General features: G+C 43.0%; 1 protein-coding gene across 2 annotated transcripts in view; it reads left to right on the top strand.

Moving 5' to 3' along the window:
* LOC128686055 (endochitinase) overlaps positions 1 to 15,605 on the top strand; it is a 95,438-nt gene extending 79,833 nt beyond the window's left edge. For both annotated transcript variants that reach the window (XM_053772697.2, XM_053772696.2), the window contains exons 9-10: positions 11,194 to 11,669; positions 15,448 to 15,605. In XM_053772697.2, coding sequence (XP_053628672.2) covers positions 11,194 to 11,669; positions 15,448 to 15,567 — 596 coding nt within the window. In that variant the 3' untranslated portion in view covers positions 15,568 to 15,605. The remainder of the gene's footprint in view (positions 1 to 11,193; positions 11,670 to 15,447) is intronic.
* Positions 15,606 to 16,457: the final 852 nt, after the last annotated feature.

The raw sequence follows: 16,457 nt of genomic DNA, 5'->3' as shown, positions 1-16,457 counted from the left end.
TACAACTAAATAATGATCTGATATATCAGTTGCCCCTCTATAAACATGTACATCCTGGAGCCTACCCATCAACCCTTTATCCACCAATACATAATCTAACAAACTACTTTCATTACGTGCTACATCATACCTTGTATATTTATTTATCCTCTTTTTCATAAAATATGTAATACTTATTACCAAATTTCTTTCTACACATAGCTCAATTAAAGGCTCCCCATTTACATTTACCCCTGGCACCCCAAATTTACCTACTACTCCCTCCATAACATTTTTACCCACTTTAGCATTGAAATCCCCAACCACCATTACTCTCACACTTGATTCAAAACTCCCCACGCATTCACTCAACATTTCCCAGAATCTCTCTCTCTCCTCTACACTTCTCTCTTCTCCAGGTGCATACACGCTTACTATAACCCACTTTTCACATCCAATCTTTATTTTACTCCACATAATCCTTGAATTTATGCATTTGTAGTCCCTCTTTTCCTGCCATAGCTTATCCTTCAACATTATTGCTACTCCTTCTTTAGCTCTAACTCTATTTGAAACCCCTGATCTAATCCCATTTATTCCTCTCCACTGAAACTCTCCCACCCCCTTCAGCTTTGTTTCACTTAAAGCCAGGACATCCAGCTTCTTCTCATTCATAACATCCACAATCATCTCTTTCTTATCATTTGCACAACATCCACGCACATTCAGACTTCCCAATTTGACAATTTTCTTCTTCTTATTCTTTTTAGTAATCTTTACAGGAAAAGGTGTTACTAGCCCATTGTTCCCGGCATTTTAGTTGACTTTTACAACACGCATGGCTTACGGAGGAAAGATTCTTATTCCACTTCCCCATGGATATAAAAGGAAAAGTAATAAGACCAAGAACTATTAAGATAAAAATCAAAGAAAATTCAGATGAATGTGTATAAATAAACGTGTACATGTATATGTAGTGTGACCTAAGTGTAAGTAGAAGTAGCAAGACATACCTGTAATCTTGCATATTTATGAGTCAGACAAAAAACACCAGCAATCCTACCATCATGTAAAACAATTACAGGCTTTCATTTTACACTCACTTGGCAGGACGGTAGTACCTCCCTGGGTGGTTGTTGTCTACCAACCTACTACCTATATATATATATATATATATAATATATATATAGTATTATATATTTTATAAACACATCGGCCGTTTCCCACCAAGGCAGGGTGGCCCAAAAAAAGAAAAACTTTCATCATTCACTCCATCACTGTCTTGCAAGAGGCATGCTTACACTACAGTTATAAAACTGCAACATTAACACCCCTCCTTCAGAGTGCAGACACTGTACTTCCCATCTCCAGGACTAGAGTCCAGCCTGCAGGTTTCCCTGAATCCCTTCATAAATATTACCTTGCTCACACTTCATTTGCTCCTATCTAATACTCACACATGCTTGCTGTAAGTCCAAGCCCCTCGCATTCAAAACCTTCTTTACCCTCTTCCTCCAACCTTCCCTAGGCCGATCCCTACCCCGCCTTCCTTCCACTACAGATTTGTATACTCTCGAAGTCATTATATTTCGTTCCAACCTCTCTACATGTCCAAACCATCTCAAGGTAGTAGGTTGGTAGACAACAACCACCCAGGGAGGTACTACCGTCCTGTGGTAGTAGGTTGGTAGACAACCACCCAGGGAGGTACTACCGTCCTGTGGTAGTAGGTTGGTAGACAACCACCCAGGGAGGTACTACCGTCCTGTGGTAGTAGGTTGGTAGACAACAACCACCCAGGGAGGTACTACCGTCCTGTGGTAGTAGGTTGGTAGACAACAACCACCCAGGGAGGTACTACCGTCCTGTGGTAGTAGGTTGGTAGACAACCACTCAGGGAGGTACTACCGTCCTGTGGTGGTAGGTTGGTAGACAACAACCACCCAGGGAGGTACTACCGTCCTGTGGTAGTAGGTTGGTAGACAACCACCCAGGGAGGTACTACCGTCCTGTGGTAGTAGGTTGGTAGACAGCAACCACCCAGGGAGGTACTACCGTCCTGTGGTAGTAGGTTGGTAGACAGCAACCACCCAGGGAGGTACTACCGTCCTGTGGCAGTAGGTTGGTGGACAACCACCCAGGGAGGTACTACCGTCCTGTGGTAGTAGGTTGGTAGACAACCACCCAGGGAGGTACTACCGTTCTGTGGTAGTAGGTTGGAAGACAACAACCACCCAGGGAGGTACTACCGTCCTGTGGTAGTAAGTTGGTAGACAGCAACCACCCAGGGAGGTACTACCATCCTGTGGTAGTAGGTTATAGACAGCAACCACCCAGGGAGGTACTACCGTCCTGCCAGGCAAGTGTGAAACAGAAACCTGTAACTGTTACACGATGGTAGAATTCCTGATGTCGTTTTCTTCGTCTCATAAACATGCTGGATGTACCATTCTACAGAATTCATTACCTTTGTAACTTGTGAGCTCATTACCTTTGTACCTAGTTCAGCTATCAAAACTTTGGGGGCCCAGTCCCTGGACCCATTACGTACCTCTGTAATCTGTAAATACCTTTGTAACTTGTCATGATTGTGACCAGACTTACCTGGAGTTCATTACCTTTGTAAATTGTGAGTTCATTACCTTTGTAAATTGTGAGTTCATTACCTTTGTAAATTGAGTTCATTACCTCTGTAACTTGCTCAGCTATCAAAACTTTGGAGTCCAGTCCCTGGACCAATTATGTACCTCTATAATCTTTTGACTACCGCCCACAGGATGGGTATGGGGTGCATAATAAACATATTAAACTAACTAACTAACTAACAGGTATATCTTGCTACTTCTACTTTCACTTGGGTCACACTACACAGGCGCACACACACACACACACACCTAGGCTTTTCTTTTTTCTTAATAGTTCTTGTTCTTTATTTCCTCTATTCTCCATGGGGAAGTGGAAAAGAATCTCCTCCATAAGCCCCATGCATATTGTGTGAGGCGAATAGAATGCCGGCCGCAGTTGGCTAGTATCCCCTTCCGTAGAAAATACTAAAAAAAAAAAAGAAGAATAAAAAAAGTGTACTCGCCTAATTGTGTATATATATATGTATATATGTATGTGTATGTGTATATATATGTGCATACATGTGTGTATATGCGTTGGTAAAACTATACTCTCATACATTCCCCTCTTTGCCTCCAAGGACAAAGTTCTTTGTCTCCACAGACTCCTAAGTGCACCACTCACTCTTTTCCCCTCATCAATTCTATGATTCACCTCATCTTTCATAGACCCATCCGTTGACACGTCCACTCCCAAATATCTGAATACATTTACCTCCTCCATACTCTCTCCCTCCAATCTGATATTCAATCTTTCATCATCTAATCTTTTTGTTATCCTCATAACCTTACTCTTTCCTGTATTCACCTTTAATTTTCTTCTTTTGCACACCCTACCAAATTCATCCACCAATCTCTGCAACTTCTCTTCAGAATCTCCCAAGAGCACAGTGTCATCAGCAAAGAGCAACTGTGACAACTCCCACTTTGTGTGATTCGTTATCTTTTAACTCCACGCCTCTTGCCAAGACCCTCGCATTTACTTCTCTTACAACCCCATCTATAAATATATTAAACAACCACGGTGACATCACACATCCTTGTCTAAAGCCTACTTTTACTGGGAAATAATTTCCCTCTTTCCTACATACTCTAACTTGAGCCTCGCTATCCTCGTAAAAACTCTTCACTGCTTTCAGTAACCTACCTCCTACACCATACACCTGCAACATCTGCCACATTGCCCCCCCCCCCTATCCACCCTGTCATACGCCTTTTCCAAATCCATAAATGCCACAAAGACCTCTTTAGCCTTATCTAAATACTGTTCACTTATATGTTTCACTGTAAACACCTGGTCCACGCACCCCCTACCTTTCCTAAAGCCTCCTTGTTCATCTGCTATCCTATTCTCCGTCTTACTCTTAATTCTTTCAATAATAACTCTACCATACACTTTACCAGGTATACTCAGCAGACTTATCCCCCTATAATTTTTGCACTCTCTTTTATCCCCTTTGTCTTTATACAAAGGAACTATGCATGCTCTCTGCCAATCCCTAGGTACCTTACCCTCTTCCATACATTTATTAAATAATTACACCAACCACTCCAAAACTATATCCCCACCTGCTTTTAACATTTCTATCTTTATCCCATCAATCCCGGCTGCCTTACCCCCTTTCATTTTACCTACTGCCTCACGAACTTCCCCCAATCTCATAACTGGCTCTTTCTCACTCCTACAAGATGTCATTCCTCCTTGTCCTATGCACGAAATCACAGCTTCCCTATCTTCATCAACATTTAACAATTCCTCAAAATATTCCCTCCATCTTCCCAATACCTCTAACTCTCCATTTAATAACTCTCCTCTCCTATTTTTAACTGGCAAATCCATTTGTTCTCTAGGCTTTCTTAACTTGTTAATCTCACTCCAAAACTTTTTTCTTATTTTCAACAAAATTTGTTGATAACATCTCACCCGCTCTCTCATTTGCTCTCTTTTTACATTGCTTCACCACTCTCTTAACCTCTCTCTTTTTCTCCATATACTCTTCCCTCCTTGCATCACTTCTACTTTGTAAAAACTTCTCATATGCCAACTTTTTCTCCCTTACTACTCTCTTTACATAATCATTCCACCAATCGCTCCTCTTCCCTCCCGCACCCACTTTCCTGTAACCACAAACTTCTGCTGAACACACTAACACTACATTTTTAAACCTACCCCTTACCTCTTCGACCCCATTGCCTATGCTCTCATTAGCCCATCTATCCTCCAATAGCTGTTTATATCTTACCCTAACTGCCTCCTCTTTTAGTTTATAAACCTTCACCTCTCTCTTCCCTGATGCTTCTATTCTCCTTGTATCCCATCTACCTTTTACTCTCAGTGTAGCTACAACTAGAAAGTGATCTGATATATCTGTGGCCCCTCTATAAACATGTACATCCTGAAGTCTACTCAACAGTCTTTTATCTACCAATACATAATCCAACAAACTACTGTCATTTCGCCCTACATCATATCTTGTATACTTATTTATCCTCTTTTTCTTAAAATATGTATTACCTATAACTAAACCCCTTTCTATACAAAGTTCAATCAAAGGGCTCCCATTATCATTTACACCTGGCACCCCAAACTTACCTACCACACCCTCTCTAAAAGTTTCTCCTACTTTAGCATTCATGTCCCCTACCACAATTACTCTCTCACTTGGTTCAAAGGCTCCTATACATTCACTTAACATCTCCCAAAATCTCTCTCTCTCCTCTGCATTCCTCTCTTCTCCAGGTGCATACACGCTTATTATAACCCACTTCTCGCATCCAACCTTTACTTTAATCCACATAATTCTTGAATTTACACATTCATATTCTCTCTTCTCCTTCCATAACTGATCATTCGACATTACTGCTACCCCTTCCTTTGCTCTAACTCTCTCGGATACTCCAGATTTAATCCCATTTATTTCCCCCCACTGAAACTCCCCTACCCCCTTCAGCTTTGTTTCGCTTAGGGCCAGGACATCCAACTTCTTTTCATTCATAACATCAGCAATCATCTGTTTCTTGTCATCCGCACTACATCCACGCACATTTAAGCATCCCAGTTTTATAAAGTTTTTCTTCCTCTCTTTTTTAGTAAATGTCTACAGGAGAAGGGGTTACTAGCCCATTGCTCCCGGCATTTAACTAAATAATGTAGATCTTAATATTACAGATTGCGAAAAAGATTTAGGAGTTCTGGTTAGCAGTAATCTGAAACCAAGACAACAGTGCATAAGTGTTCGCAATAAAGCTAATAGAATCCTTGGCTTCATATCAAGAAGCATAAATAATAGGAGTCCTCAGGTTGTTCTTCAACTCTATACATCCTTGGTTAGGCCTCATTTAGATTATGCTGCACAGTTTTGGTCACCGTATTACAGAATGGATATAAATTCTCTGGAAAATGTACAAAGGAGGATGACAAAGTTGATCCCATGTATCAGAAACCTTCCCTATGAGGATAGACTAAGGGCCCTGAATCTGCACTCTCTAGAAAGACGTAGAATTAGGGGGGATATGATTGAGGTGTATAAATGGAAGACAGGAATAAATAAAGGGGATGCAAATAGTGTGCTGAAAATATCTAGCCTAGATAGGACTCGCAGCAATGGTTTTAAGTTGGAAAAATTCAGATTCAGGAAGGATATAGGAAAGTACTGGTTTGGTAATAGAGTTGTGGATGAGTGGAACAAACTCCCGAGTACAGTTATAGAGGCCAGAACGTTATGTAGCTTTAAAAATAGGTTGGATAAATACATGAGTGGATGTGGGTGGGTGTGAGTTGGACCTGATAGCTTGTGCTACCAGGTCGGTTGCCGTGTTCCTCCCTTAAGTCAATGTGACCTGACCTGACTAGGTTGGGTGCATTGGCTTAAGCCGGTAGGAGACTTGGACCTGCCTCACATGGGCCAGTAGGCCTTCTGCAGTGTTCCTTCGTTCTTATGTTCTTATGTTCTTATTTTAGTCGCCTCATACGACACGCATGGCTTACGGAGGAAAGATTCTTTTCCACTTCCCCATGGACAATAGAAGAAATAAAGAAGAACAAGAGCTATTTAGAAAAAGGAGAAAAACCTAGATGTATGTATATATATATATATATATATATATATATATATATATATATATATATATATATATATATATATATATATATATATATATATATATATATATATATATATATATGCATGCATGTGCGTGTCTGAGAAGTGTGACCAAAGTGTAAGTAGGAGTAGCAAGATATCCCTGTTATCTAGCGTGTTTATGAGACAGAAAAAGAAACCAGCAATCCTACCATCATGCAAAACAGTTACAGGTTTCTGTTTCACAGTCATCTGGCAGGACGGTAGTACTTCCCTGGGTGGTTGCTGTCTACCAACCTACTACCTATACCTTCTATTTATCCTTGTAATTTCGAAGACACTAAAGGCTGGGGACACCGACTTCTGTATCTACCTTCATTTATCCTCCTGTTTCTTCCTTCTCTCTTTAATCTCCTTTTCCTTCCATCATTTCTTATCCATATCCTTTTCTATTTCCTTCTTCTTTTAAGAATGCAAGTTATGGCTGGTTATTTATGGCAATTTCAGCTGCATATCTGTACGTCATCAGTCACGCATATTTTAAGCCTTAGTAATGGAATTACATACCTTATTCCTTTGTTACACAGTGAGATGTACACCTGCGTATATACCTTTCACAGTATTATTATTATTATTAAAGAGCCGGTATTCTCCCGGCCCGGGCCTTTTCCAAGTGGTGGCCCGGCCTTGGCTCCCTCTTTAGGGAGTGTCTGAGACCTAAGTCTACCATGGGAGGAGGCACAAGTACCTCCTCATCTTTGGGACCAACTGTCCCCAGGCCTACCCACAAGCTAGGCCTCTCTGGTCTGCCATCCCCACCCCAAGGGGACTAATGGGAATGACAGTCTTGTGAGCTGTAAGCTCGGGCTCAGGCACCTACCCTACCCTAGAAGGGTTAGGCATGGTGTCGATCTTTCACAGTAAACTATAAAAAAAAATCTATACCAACAGGTCTCTGGTCGTATAAGCGCTTGTTACTACAATCCATATGGAGTTATTTGGTAAAATTAGGTCATCGTATGATAGTGAATTCACATATAGACAACTCATATCAAACGAGGATTGTTCACACGTTCACACTGATGGATCCCGGAAATTGTTTCGTTGACCGGGGAATCTTGTTTGATTCTGCATTTTTATATACTGTAGCTTTTATCTTGTTGTATAATGTGCTGTTTACCTGGAGTTTACTTGGAGAGAGTTCCGGGGGTCAACGCCCCCGCGGCCCGGTCTGTGACCAGGCCTCCTGGTGGATCAGAGCCTGATCAACAAGGCTGTTGCTGCTGGCTGCACGCAAACCAACGTACGAGCCACAGCCCGGCTGATCAGGAACTGACTTTAGGTGCTTGTCCAGTGCCAGCTTGAAGACTGCCAGGGGTCTGTTGGTAATCCCTCTTATGTGTGCTGGGAGGCAGTTGAACAGTCTCGGGCCCCTGACACTTATTGTATGGTCTCTTAACGTGCTAGTGACACCCCTGCTTTTCATTGGGGGGATGGTGCATCGTCTGCCAAGTCTTTTGCTTTCGTAGTGAGTGATTTTCGTGTGCAAGTTCGGTACTAGTCCCTCTAGGATTTTCCAGGTGTATATAATCATGTATCTCTCCCTCCTGCGTTCCAGGGAATACAGGTTTAGGAACCTCAAGTGCTCCCAGTAATTGAGGTGTTTTATCTCCGTTATGCGTGCCGTGAAAGTTCTCTGTACATTTTCTAGGTCGGCAATTTCACCTGCCTTGAAAGGTGCTGTTAGTGTGCAGCAATATTCCAGCCTAGATAGAACAAGTGACCTGAAGAGTGTCATCATGGGCTTGGCCTCCCTAGTTTTGAAGGTTCTCATTATCCATCCTGTCATTTTTCTATCAGATGCGATTGATACAATGTTATGGTCCTTGAAGGTGAGATTCTCCGACATGATCACTCCCAGGTCTTTGACGTTGGTGTTTTGTTCTATTTTGTGGCCAGGATATGAGGATGAGGAACAAGATGGGAGCGAGTACTGTGCCTTGTGGAACAGAGCTTTTCACCGTAGCTGCCTCGGACTTTACTCTGTTGACGGCTACTCTCTGTGTTCTGTTAGTGAGGAAATTATAGATCCATCGACCGACTTTTCCTGTTATTCCTTTAGCACGCATTTTGTGCGCTATTAAGCCATGGTCACACTTGTCGAAGGCTTTTGCAAAGTCTGTATATATTACATCTGCATTCTTTTTGTCTTCTAGTGCATTTAGGACCTTGTCGTAGTGATCCAATAGTTGAGACAGACAGGAGCGACCTGTTCTAAACCCATGTTGCCCTGGGTTGTGTAACTGATGGGTTTCTAGATGGGTGGTGATCTTGCTTCTTAGGACCCTTTCAGACCAATAGCACTAACATCCCATATCATAAAAATCTTTGAAAGGGTCCTAAGAAGCAAGATCACCACCCCTCTAGAAACCCATCAGTTACACAACCCAGGGCTACATGGGTTTAGAACAGGTCGCTTCTGTCTGTCTCAACTATTGGATCACTACGACAAGGTCCTAAATGCACTAGAAGACAAAAAGAATGCAGATGTAATATATACAGACTTTGCAAAAGCCTTCGACAAGTGTGACCATGGCGTAGTAGCGCACAAAATGCGTGCTAAAGGAATAACAGGAAAAGTCGGTCGATGGATCTATAATTTCCTCACTAACAGAACACAGAGAGTAGCCGTCAACAGAGTAAAGTCCGAGGCAGCTACGGTGAAAAGCTCTGTCACTAGCACGTTAAGAGACCATACAATAAGTGGCAGGGGCCCGAGACTGTTCAACTGCCTCCCAGCACACATAAGGGGGATTACCAACAGACCCCTGGCATTCTTCAAGCTAGCACTGGACAAGCACCTAAAGTCAGTTCCTGATCAGCCGGGCTGTGGCTCGTACGTTGGTTTGCGTGCAGCCAGCAGCAACAGCCTTGTTGATCAGGCTCTGATCCACCAGGAGGCCTGGTCACAGACCGGGCCGCGGGGGCGTTGACCCCCGGAACTCTCTCCAGGTAAACTCCAGGTAAAGATTTTTGATATGGGATGTTAGTGCTATTGGTCTGTAGTTCTTTGCTGTTGCTTTACTGCCCCCTTTGTGGAGTGGGGCTATGTCTGTTGTTTTTAGTAACTGTGGGACGACCCCCGTGTCCATGCTCCCTCTCCATAGGATGGAAAAGGCTCGTGATAGGGGCTTCTTGCAGTTCTTGATGAACACAGAGTTCCATGAGTCTGGCCCTGGGGCAGAGTGCATGGGCATGTCATTTATCGCCTGTTCGAAGTCATTTGGCGTCAGGATAACATCGGATAGGCTTGTGTTAATCAAATTTTGTGGCTCTCTCATAAAAAATTCATTTTGATCTTCGACTCTCAGTCTGGTTAGCGGCTTGCTAAAACCCGAGTCATATTGGGACTTGAGTAGCTCACTCATTTCCTTGCTGTCATCTGTGTAGGACCCATCTTGTTTAAGTAGGGGCCCAATACTGGACGTTGTTCTCGATTTTGATTTGGCATAGAAGAAATACTTTGGGTTTCTTTAGATTTCATTTATGGCTTTCAGTTCTTCCCGCGATTCCTGACTCCTAAAGGATTCTTTTAGCTTAAGTTCGATGCTTGCTATTTCTCTGACCAGTGTCTCCCTACGCATTTCAGATATATTGACCTCTTTTAGCCGCTCTGTTATTCTTTTCCGTCGCCTGTAAAGGGAGCGCATGTCTCTTTCTATTTTACATCTACTCCTCCTTTTTCTTAGAGGAATAAGCCTTGTGCATACATCGAGTGCCACCGAGTTAATCTGTTCTAGGCATAAGTTGGGGTCTGTGTTGCTTAGTATATCTTCCCAGCTTATATCGGTTAGGACTTGGTTTACTTGGTCCCACTTTGTTTTTGTTATTGAAGTTGAATTTGGTGAATGCTCCCTCGTGACTAATCTCATTATGTCGGTCTGGGGCTCCACGCATACATGTCTGAACCTCAATTATGTTGTGATCCGAGTATATTGTTTTTGATATGGTGACATTTCTTATCAGATCATCATTGTTAGTGAAGATGAGGTCTAGTGTATTCTCCAGTCTAGTAGGCTCTATTATTTGCTGGTTTAAATTGAATTTTGTGCAGAGATTTAAAAGCTCGTGTGAGTGTGAGTTTTCATCAGAGCTGCCTCCTGGTGTTATTACTGCAACAATATTATTTGCTATATTCCTCCATTTTAGGTGCCTTAAGTTGAAATCCCCCAGGAGCAAGATGTTGGGTGCAGGAGCTGGAAGATTTTCCAGACAATGGTCCAACAGCTGTTCCTGGAATTGCTGGGATGTTGCATCCGGAGGCTTGTAGACTACCACAATGACTAGGTTTTGGTTCTCGACCTTTACTGCTAAAACTTCCACTACATCATTTGAGGCATTAAGCAGTTCTGTGCAAACAAGTGACTCTGCAATGTTGTATTGGAGATTGTTTATGATAACCCTAGTAGCAACTTGACAGGTCGATAATTTTCTCCTGGTGTCAACAGATGACCAGTGGGTGGGCTACGAGGATGAAGACAGCCTCAGGATCAAAATGGAGTTTATCATCTCTAACGGCTACGGAGGCGCCATGACCTGGGCTATCGACATGGACGATTTTCATGGCATATGTGGCTCTGTGAACCCACTCATCACTGTGCTCCACCAACACATGAAGGACTACGTAGTGCCCACACCTGCCCCGACCACCACCACACCCAAGGTCACCTGGTGGGCACCCTGGGATCCTTCATCCACCACACCGACCACAACGACGACGACCACAACGACGACGACCACAACGACAACTGCGCCGTCGTGGACACCTCCCCAGCCCATCGAGATCGCTCCACCACAACCTCCAACAGACCCTCCAGTGCCCCAGCCTCCTGCAGATGTACCACTGGATGCCCAGCCTCCGGGTACCTCTCCGCTCCGCAACTGTGCACTGCAAGAGTACCTCCCTCACAAATATTGTAATAAGGTGAGGCTTATCGTGTTTTACTATGGACGATGTGCGTACCTCTCATCAAGTTAGGTTAAGCACCATTGTGTGCTACTTAGTATATCACTCTACACAGTATTACATTGTAATATTCACCTGTGGGTTTACAACCCTGGATACAATGAATTTAAAGTATTACTTGATTTACTACATTCGGACAGTAGGTCAAGTCACTAAAGTTTAGTATCCAGTTTGTTCACATATGTCTAATATTAACTAGGTTTGTCTCCTGGGCAAAATTTGCTTGTGATATATGCTCAAACATATATTTATATCACAAAATCATTGCCTATAATTACTGGAGTATACCTGGAGAGGGCTTCGGGGGTCAATGTCCTCATGGCCCAGTGTCATGTAGTACACTATGGTTAGGAGGTCGCTAAGGGAGTCCTAATTTAACCAATTAAATGGTCACATCTTGCCTTGGCAAATAGCTGCCAGATACACCTTTCGGCTGAAGTCTCTTGATCTGATGCCGTCAAGAACAAAAGACCTCGGATTTAAGCTGAAAGGTGCGTCTGACAGCTATTTGCCAAGGCAAGGTGTGACCATTTAATTGGTTAAATTAGGACTCCCTTAGCGACCTCCCAAGCATAGTGGACTACATCACACTGGTCTGTGACCAGGCTTCACGGTGGATCAGGGCCTGATCAACCAGGCTGTAACTGTTTGCTGCACGCAACCCAATGTTCAAACCACAGCCCGGCTGGCCAGGTACTGACTTTAGGTGCCTATCCAGCACCTTCTTGAAGACAACCAGGGGTCTACTGGCAATCCCCCCTTATGTATGCTGGAAGGCAGTTGAAGTCTTGGGCCCCTGACACTGTGTTCTCTTATCGTGCTAATGGCACACCTGCTTTACATTGGGGGGATGTTGCATCGTCTGCCGAGTCTTTTTGCTTTCATAAGGAATAATTTTTGTGTGCTAGTTTGGTACTAATCCTTCTAGGATTTTCTAAAGTTATATAATCATTCATCTCTCCCGCCTGTGTTCTAGGGAGTACAGGTTGAGGAACTTCAAGTGTTCCCAGTAATTTAGGTGTGTAATTACAGTTACATGCGCCATGAAGGTTGTCTGTACATTTTCTAGGTCAGCAATTTCACCTGCCTTGAAAGGTGCTGTTAGTGTGCATCAATATTCCAGCCTAGATAGAACAAGCGACCTGAAGAGTGTCATCATGGGCTTGGCATCCCTAGTTTTGAAGGTTCTTATTATCCATCCTGTCATTTTTCTGGCAGATGCGATTGATACAATGTTATGGTCCTTGAAGGTGAGATCCTCTGATATTATCACTCACAGGTGTTTTACATTAGTTTTTCGCTCTATTGCATGGTTGGAATTTGTTTTGTAATCCAATAGTTTTATTTCCACACGTTTTCCATATCGGAGTAATTGAAAATTCTCATCATTGAGCTTCACATTGTTTTCTGCAGCCCATTTAAAGATTTGGTTGATGTCCGCCTGGAGTCTTGGTGTCTTCAATGGAGGACACTGTCATGCAAATTCGGGTGTCATCAGCAAAGGAAGACACGGTGCTGTGGCTTATATCTCTGTAATATGAGGATGAAGAACAGGATGGGAGAGAGTCCTGTCCCTTGTGAAACAAAGCTTTTCACCATAGCCGCCTCGGTTTACTACTACTATGTGTTCTATTTAAAATATAGATCAATTTACCAACTTTTCCAGTTGTTCCATTATCACGCATTTTGTGCACTATTACACCATGGTCACACTTGTCAAAGGCTTTTGCAAAGTCTGTGTATTCTACATCTGTGTTTTGTTTGTCTTCTAGAGCATCAAGGACCTTGCCATAGTGGTCCAGTAGTTGGGACAGATAGGAGCGACCTGCTGTAAACCCGTGTTGCCATGGACTGTGTAACTAATGAGTATCTAGACGGGTGGCAATCTTGCTTCTTAGAACCCTTTCAAACATTTTTGACATGGGACGTTAGCAGTATTGGTCTGTAGTTCATTGCTATTGCTTTATTGTCTTTTGTTTATAGCAGCTGTGGGACGACCCCTGTGTCCATGCTCCCTCTTCATAGGATGTTAAAAGCACATAATAGGGGTTTTTGCAGTTTTTGATGAACACAGAGTTCCACGAGTCTGGGCATGGGCATGCTATTTATCGCCTTTTCGGAGTCGCATGGCGACTCCGAAAAGGCGACTAGGTAGACTTTGGTAGACTAGAACCAGATAGGTTCTAGTCTACCAAATTCTGTGCTCATATTAAATTCATTTAGGTCAACGGCTCTGGTTAGCGGCTCACTAAAAAACCGAGTCATACCGGGACTTGAGTAGCTCACTGATTTCCTTGCTGTCATCTGTGTAGGACCCATCTTGTTTAAGTAGGACCCCAATACTGGATGTTGCTCTCGACTTTGGTTTGGCATAAGAAAAGAAATATTTTGAGCTTCATCAGTTTCATTTATAGGTTTTAGTTCTTCCCACATATCTTGGCTCTTGTAAGATTCCTTTAACTTTAGTTTGACGTTAGCTATTTCTTACGCATGGATATTTCGCAGTCCCGTGAATGTAACAATGTCACGGAAATTCGAACCCGCCGTGCTGTCAACCACACAATAATACATAAGCCTTAAAAGATAAGACTTTGTCCTGAACTTTAACTCCGGAGAGTTAAACCACCCAGGATAACCCAAGAAAGTCAGTGCGTCATCGAGGGACTGTCAGTCTTATTTCCATTGTGGTCCTCAATCTTGTCCCCCAGGATGCCACCCACACAAGTTAACTAACACCCAGGTACCTACTTGCTAGATGAACAGAACAGCAGGTGTAAGGAAACGCATCAATGTTTTCACCCCGCCGGGAATCGAACCTGGACCCTCAGCATGTGAAGTGAGAGCTTTGCCAGCCAGGCCCAGGGGCCCCGGGGTCTCAGTCAGGCCTTGACATGAAAAACATAAATGAGAACATCATATGTTGTGTCTGGGTTGGCAGATGTAAATTTAGAGCTGAAGAGAGGGAGAGATAAGTGATTATATACACTTGGAAATTCCTAGAGGGATTAGTGCCAAATTTGCACACGAAAATCACCCCCTATGAAAGCAAGACTCGGCAGGAGATGCAACATCCCCCCAATGAGAAGTAGGGGTGCCACTGTCACTATAAGAGACAACACAATAAGTGCCAGGGGCCCAAGAATGTTTACCTGCCTCCCAGCATATATAAGAGGGATTACCAATAGACTCCTGACTGTCTTCAAGAAGGCGATGGACAGGCACCTAAAGTCAGTACCTGACCAACCGGGCTGTGGTTCGTACATCAGTTTACATGCAGTCGGCAGAAAGTCTGATTGATCAGGCCCTCATCCACCACGAGACCCGGTCTCGGACCGGGCCGCTGGGACGTTGGCTCTCGAAACCCTCTCCAGGTAAACTAAGGACTCTACTGAGCATTAGCTCGACTTTTTGTATATAGTTTGTTAATACGTATTAATAAGGATAAGAACCCCATTTCACTATATCAGACTTTATTAAACTTTATGTAGCATCAGTTTCATTTTGTGAAGATGGTAAAATGTAGCAATAATGTTTGAAGTTTTAAGAAATCTGATTTGCAATGTATGATGGGCTTAATGTTTTCTAATTAAGTAATTACCAGAAGAATAACATCTGTTTACAATACAAAAACATACAGTAAAGCCGGATTAATTTTAAAAATGTTTTAAACTATTTTTGTGTGTATGGGTACTCTACAGCACTTGGCACCATAACACTTTTTTTTTTGTCTTGACAGTACTACTGGTGTGTACGTGGAGAGCCTATAGAGTTATCGTGCAATCCTGGTACTGTGTGGGACATGGCCAAAAAGATCTGCAACTGGCCCAGAGCTGTCCCCAGGAGCGGCTGTATATAGACCACAACATGGATGTGTCCATCACTGAAGCTCACTTACTCCTCTCAATCCACATGTTATCTTCCACTTGTGACATGATTTACTTGCTCCTCTCAACCCACATATTCTATACTTGTGGTTTACTTGCTCCTCTCAATCCACAAGTTATCTTCCACTTGTTATGTGATTTACTAGCTCCTCTCAACCCACATATTCTATACTTGTGATGTGGTTTACTAGCTCCTCTCAACCCGTGGGTTCTCCACTACTTGTGAAATACGACATACTCGTCGAATCTTGAGTTGTCGGGCATTATACAATTCTTCAAGGACTCGGCTGCGTTATTACAATGTGGTTTGATTTCAAGAAAGGGAGAATGGTTCTCTTTTGCTGGAGTAAGGCCCTTCCTAGTAGGCATCCAGTTTTGTCAATCTCTCCATGTCTTGGCTTTCCTCTGGAACTGCAAGATCTAAGTGTTTGTTGCTCAGGTCTCATGATGCTTCCCACTTCCTTTCTGCTTCCGAATTTCTTGAAAATGTCGACACTGCTTCCATGAAACTCGATACTTTGAATGTAAACATTCATTTGGAACTTCTACGCACTCTGGGTATACTTCATCCAAGAAACCACGGAAGTCGCAGGGTATAAACCACGGAAGTCGCAGGGTATAAACCACGGAAGTCGCAGGGTATAAACCACGGAAGTCGCAGGGTATAAACCACGGAAGTCGCAGGGTATAAACCACGGAAGTCGCAGGGTATAAACCATGGATGTCTCAGGGTATAAACCACGGAAGTTACAGGGCATAGAGATAAATAAGGGCTTATTGCTTTTCACGAGGAAGCAATAAACATGAACGGATCATACATCCCTTGGGGAAATAAGACTCAATCGGATATGATCGAAGAGGA

The sequence above is a fragment of the Cherax quadricarinatus genome, chromosome 9 (genome assembly GCF_038502225.1).
Source record: "Cherax quadricarinatus isolate ZL_2023a chromosome 9, ASM3850222v1, whole genome shotgun sequence".
NCBI lineage: Eukaryota > Metazoa > Arthropoda > Malacostraca > Decapoda > Parastacidae > Cherax > Cherax quadricarinatus.
Note: the sequence above shows the minus strand (reverse complement) of the source record. Positions and strands in the feature narration are given on the sequence as shown.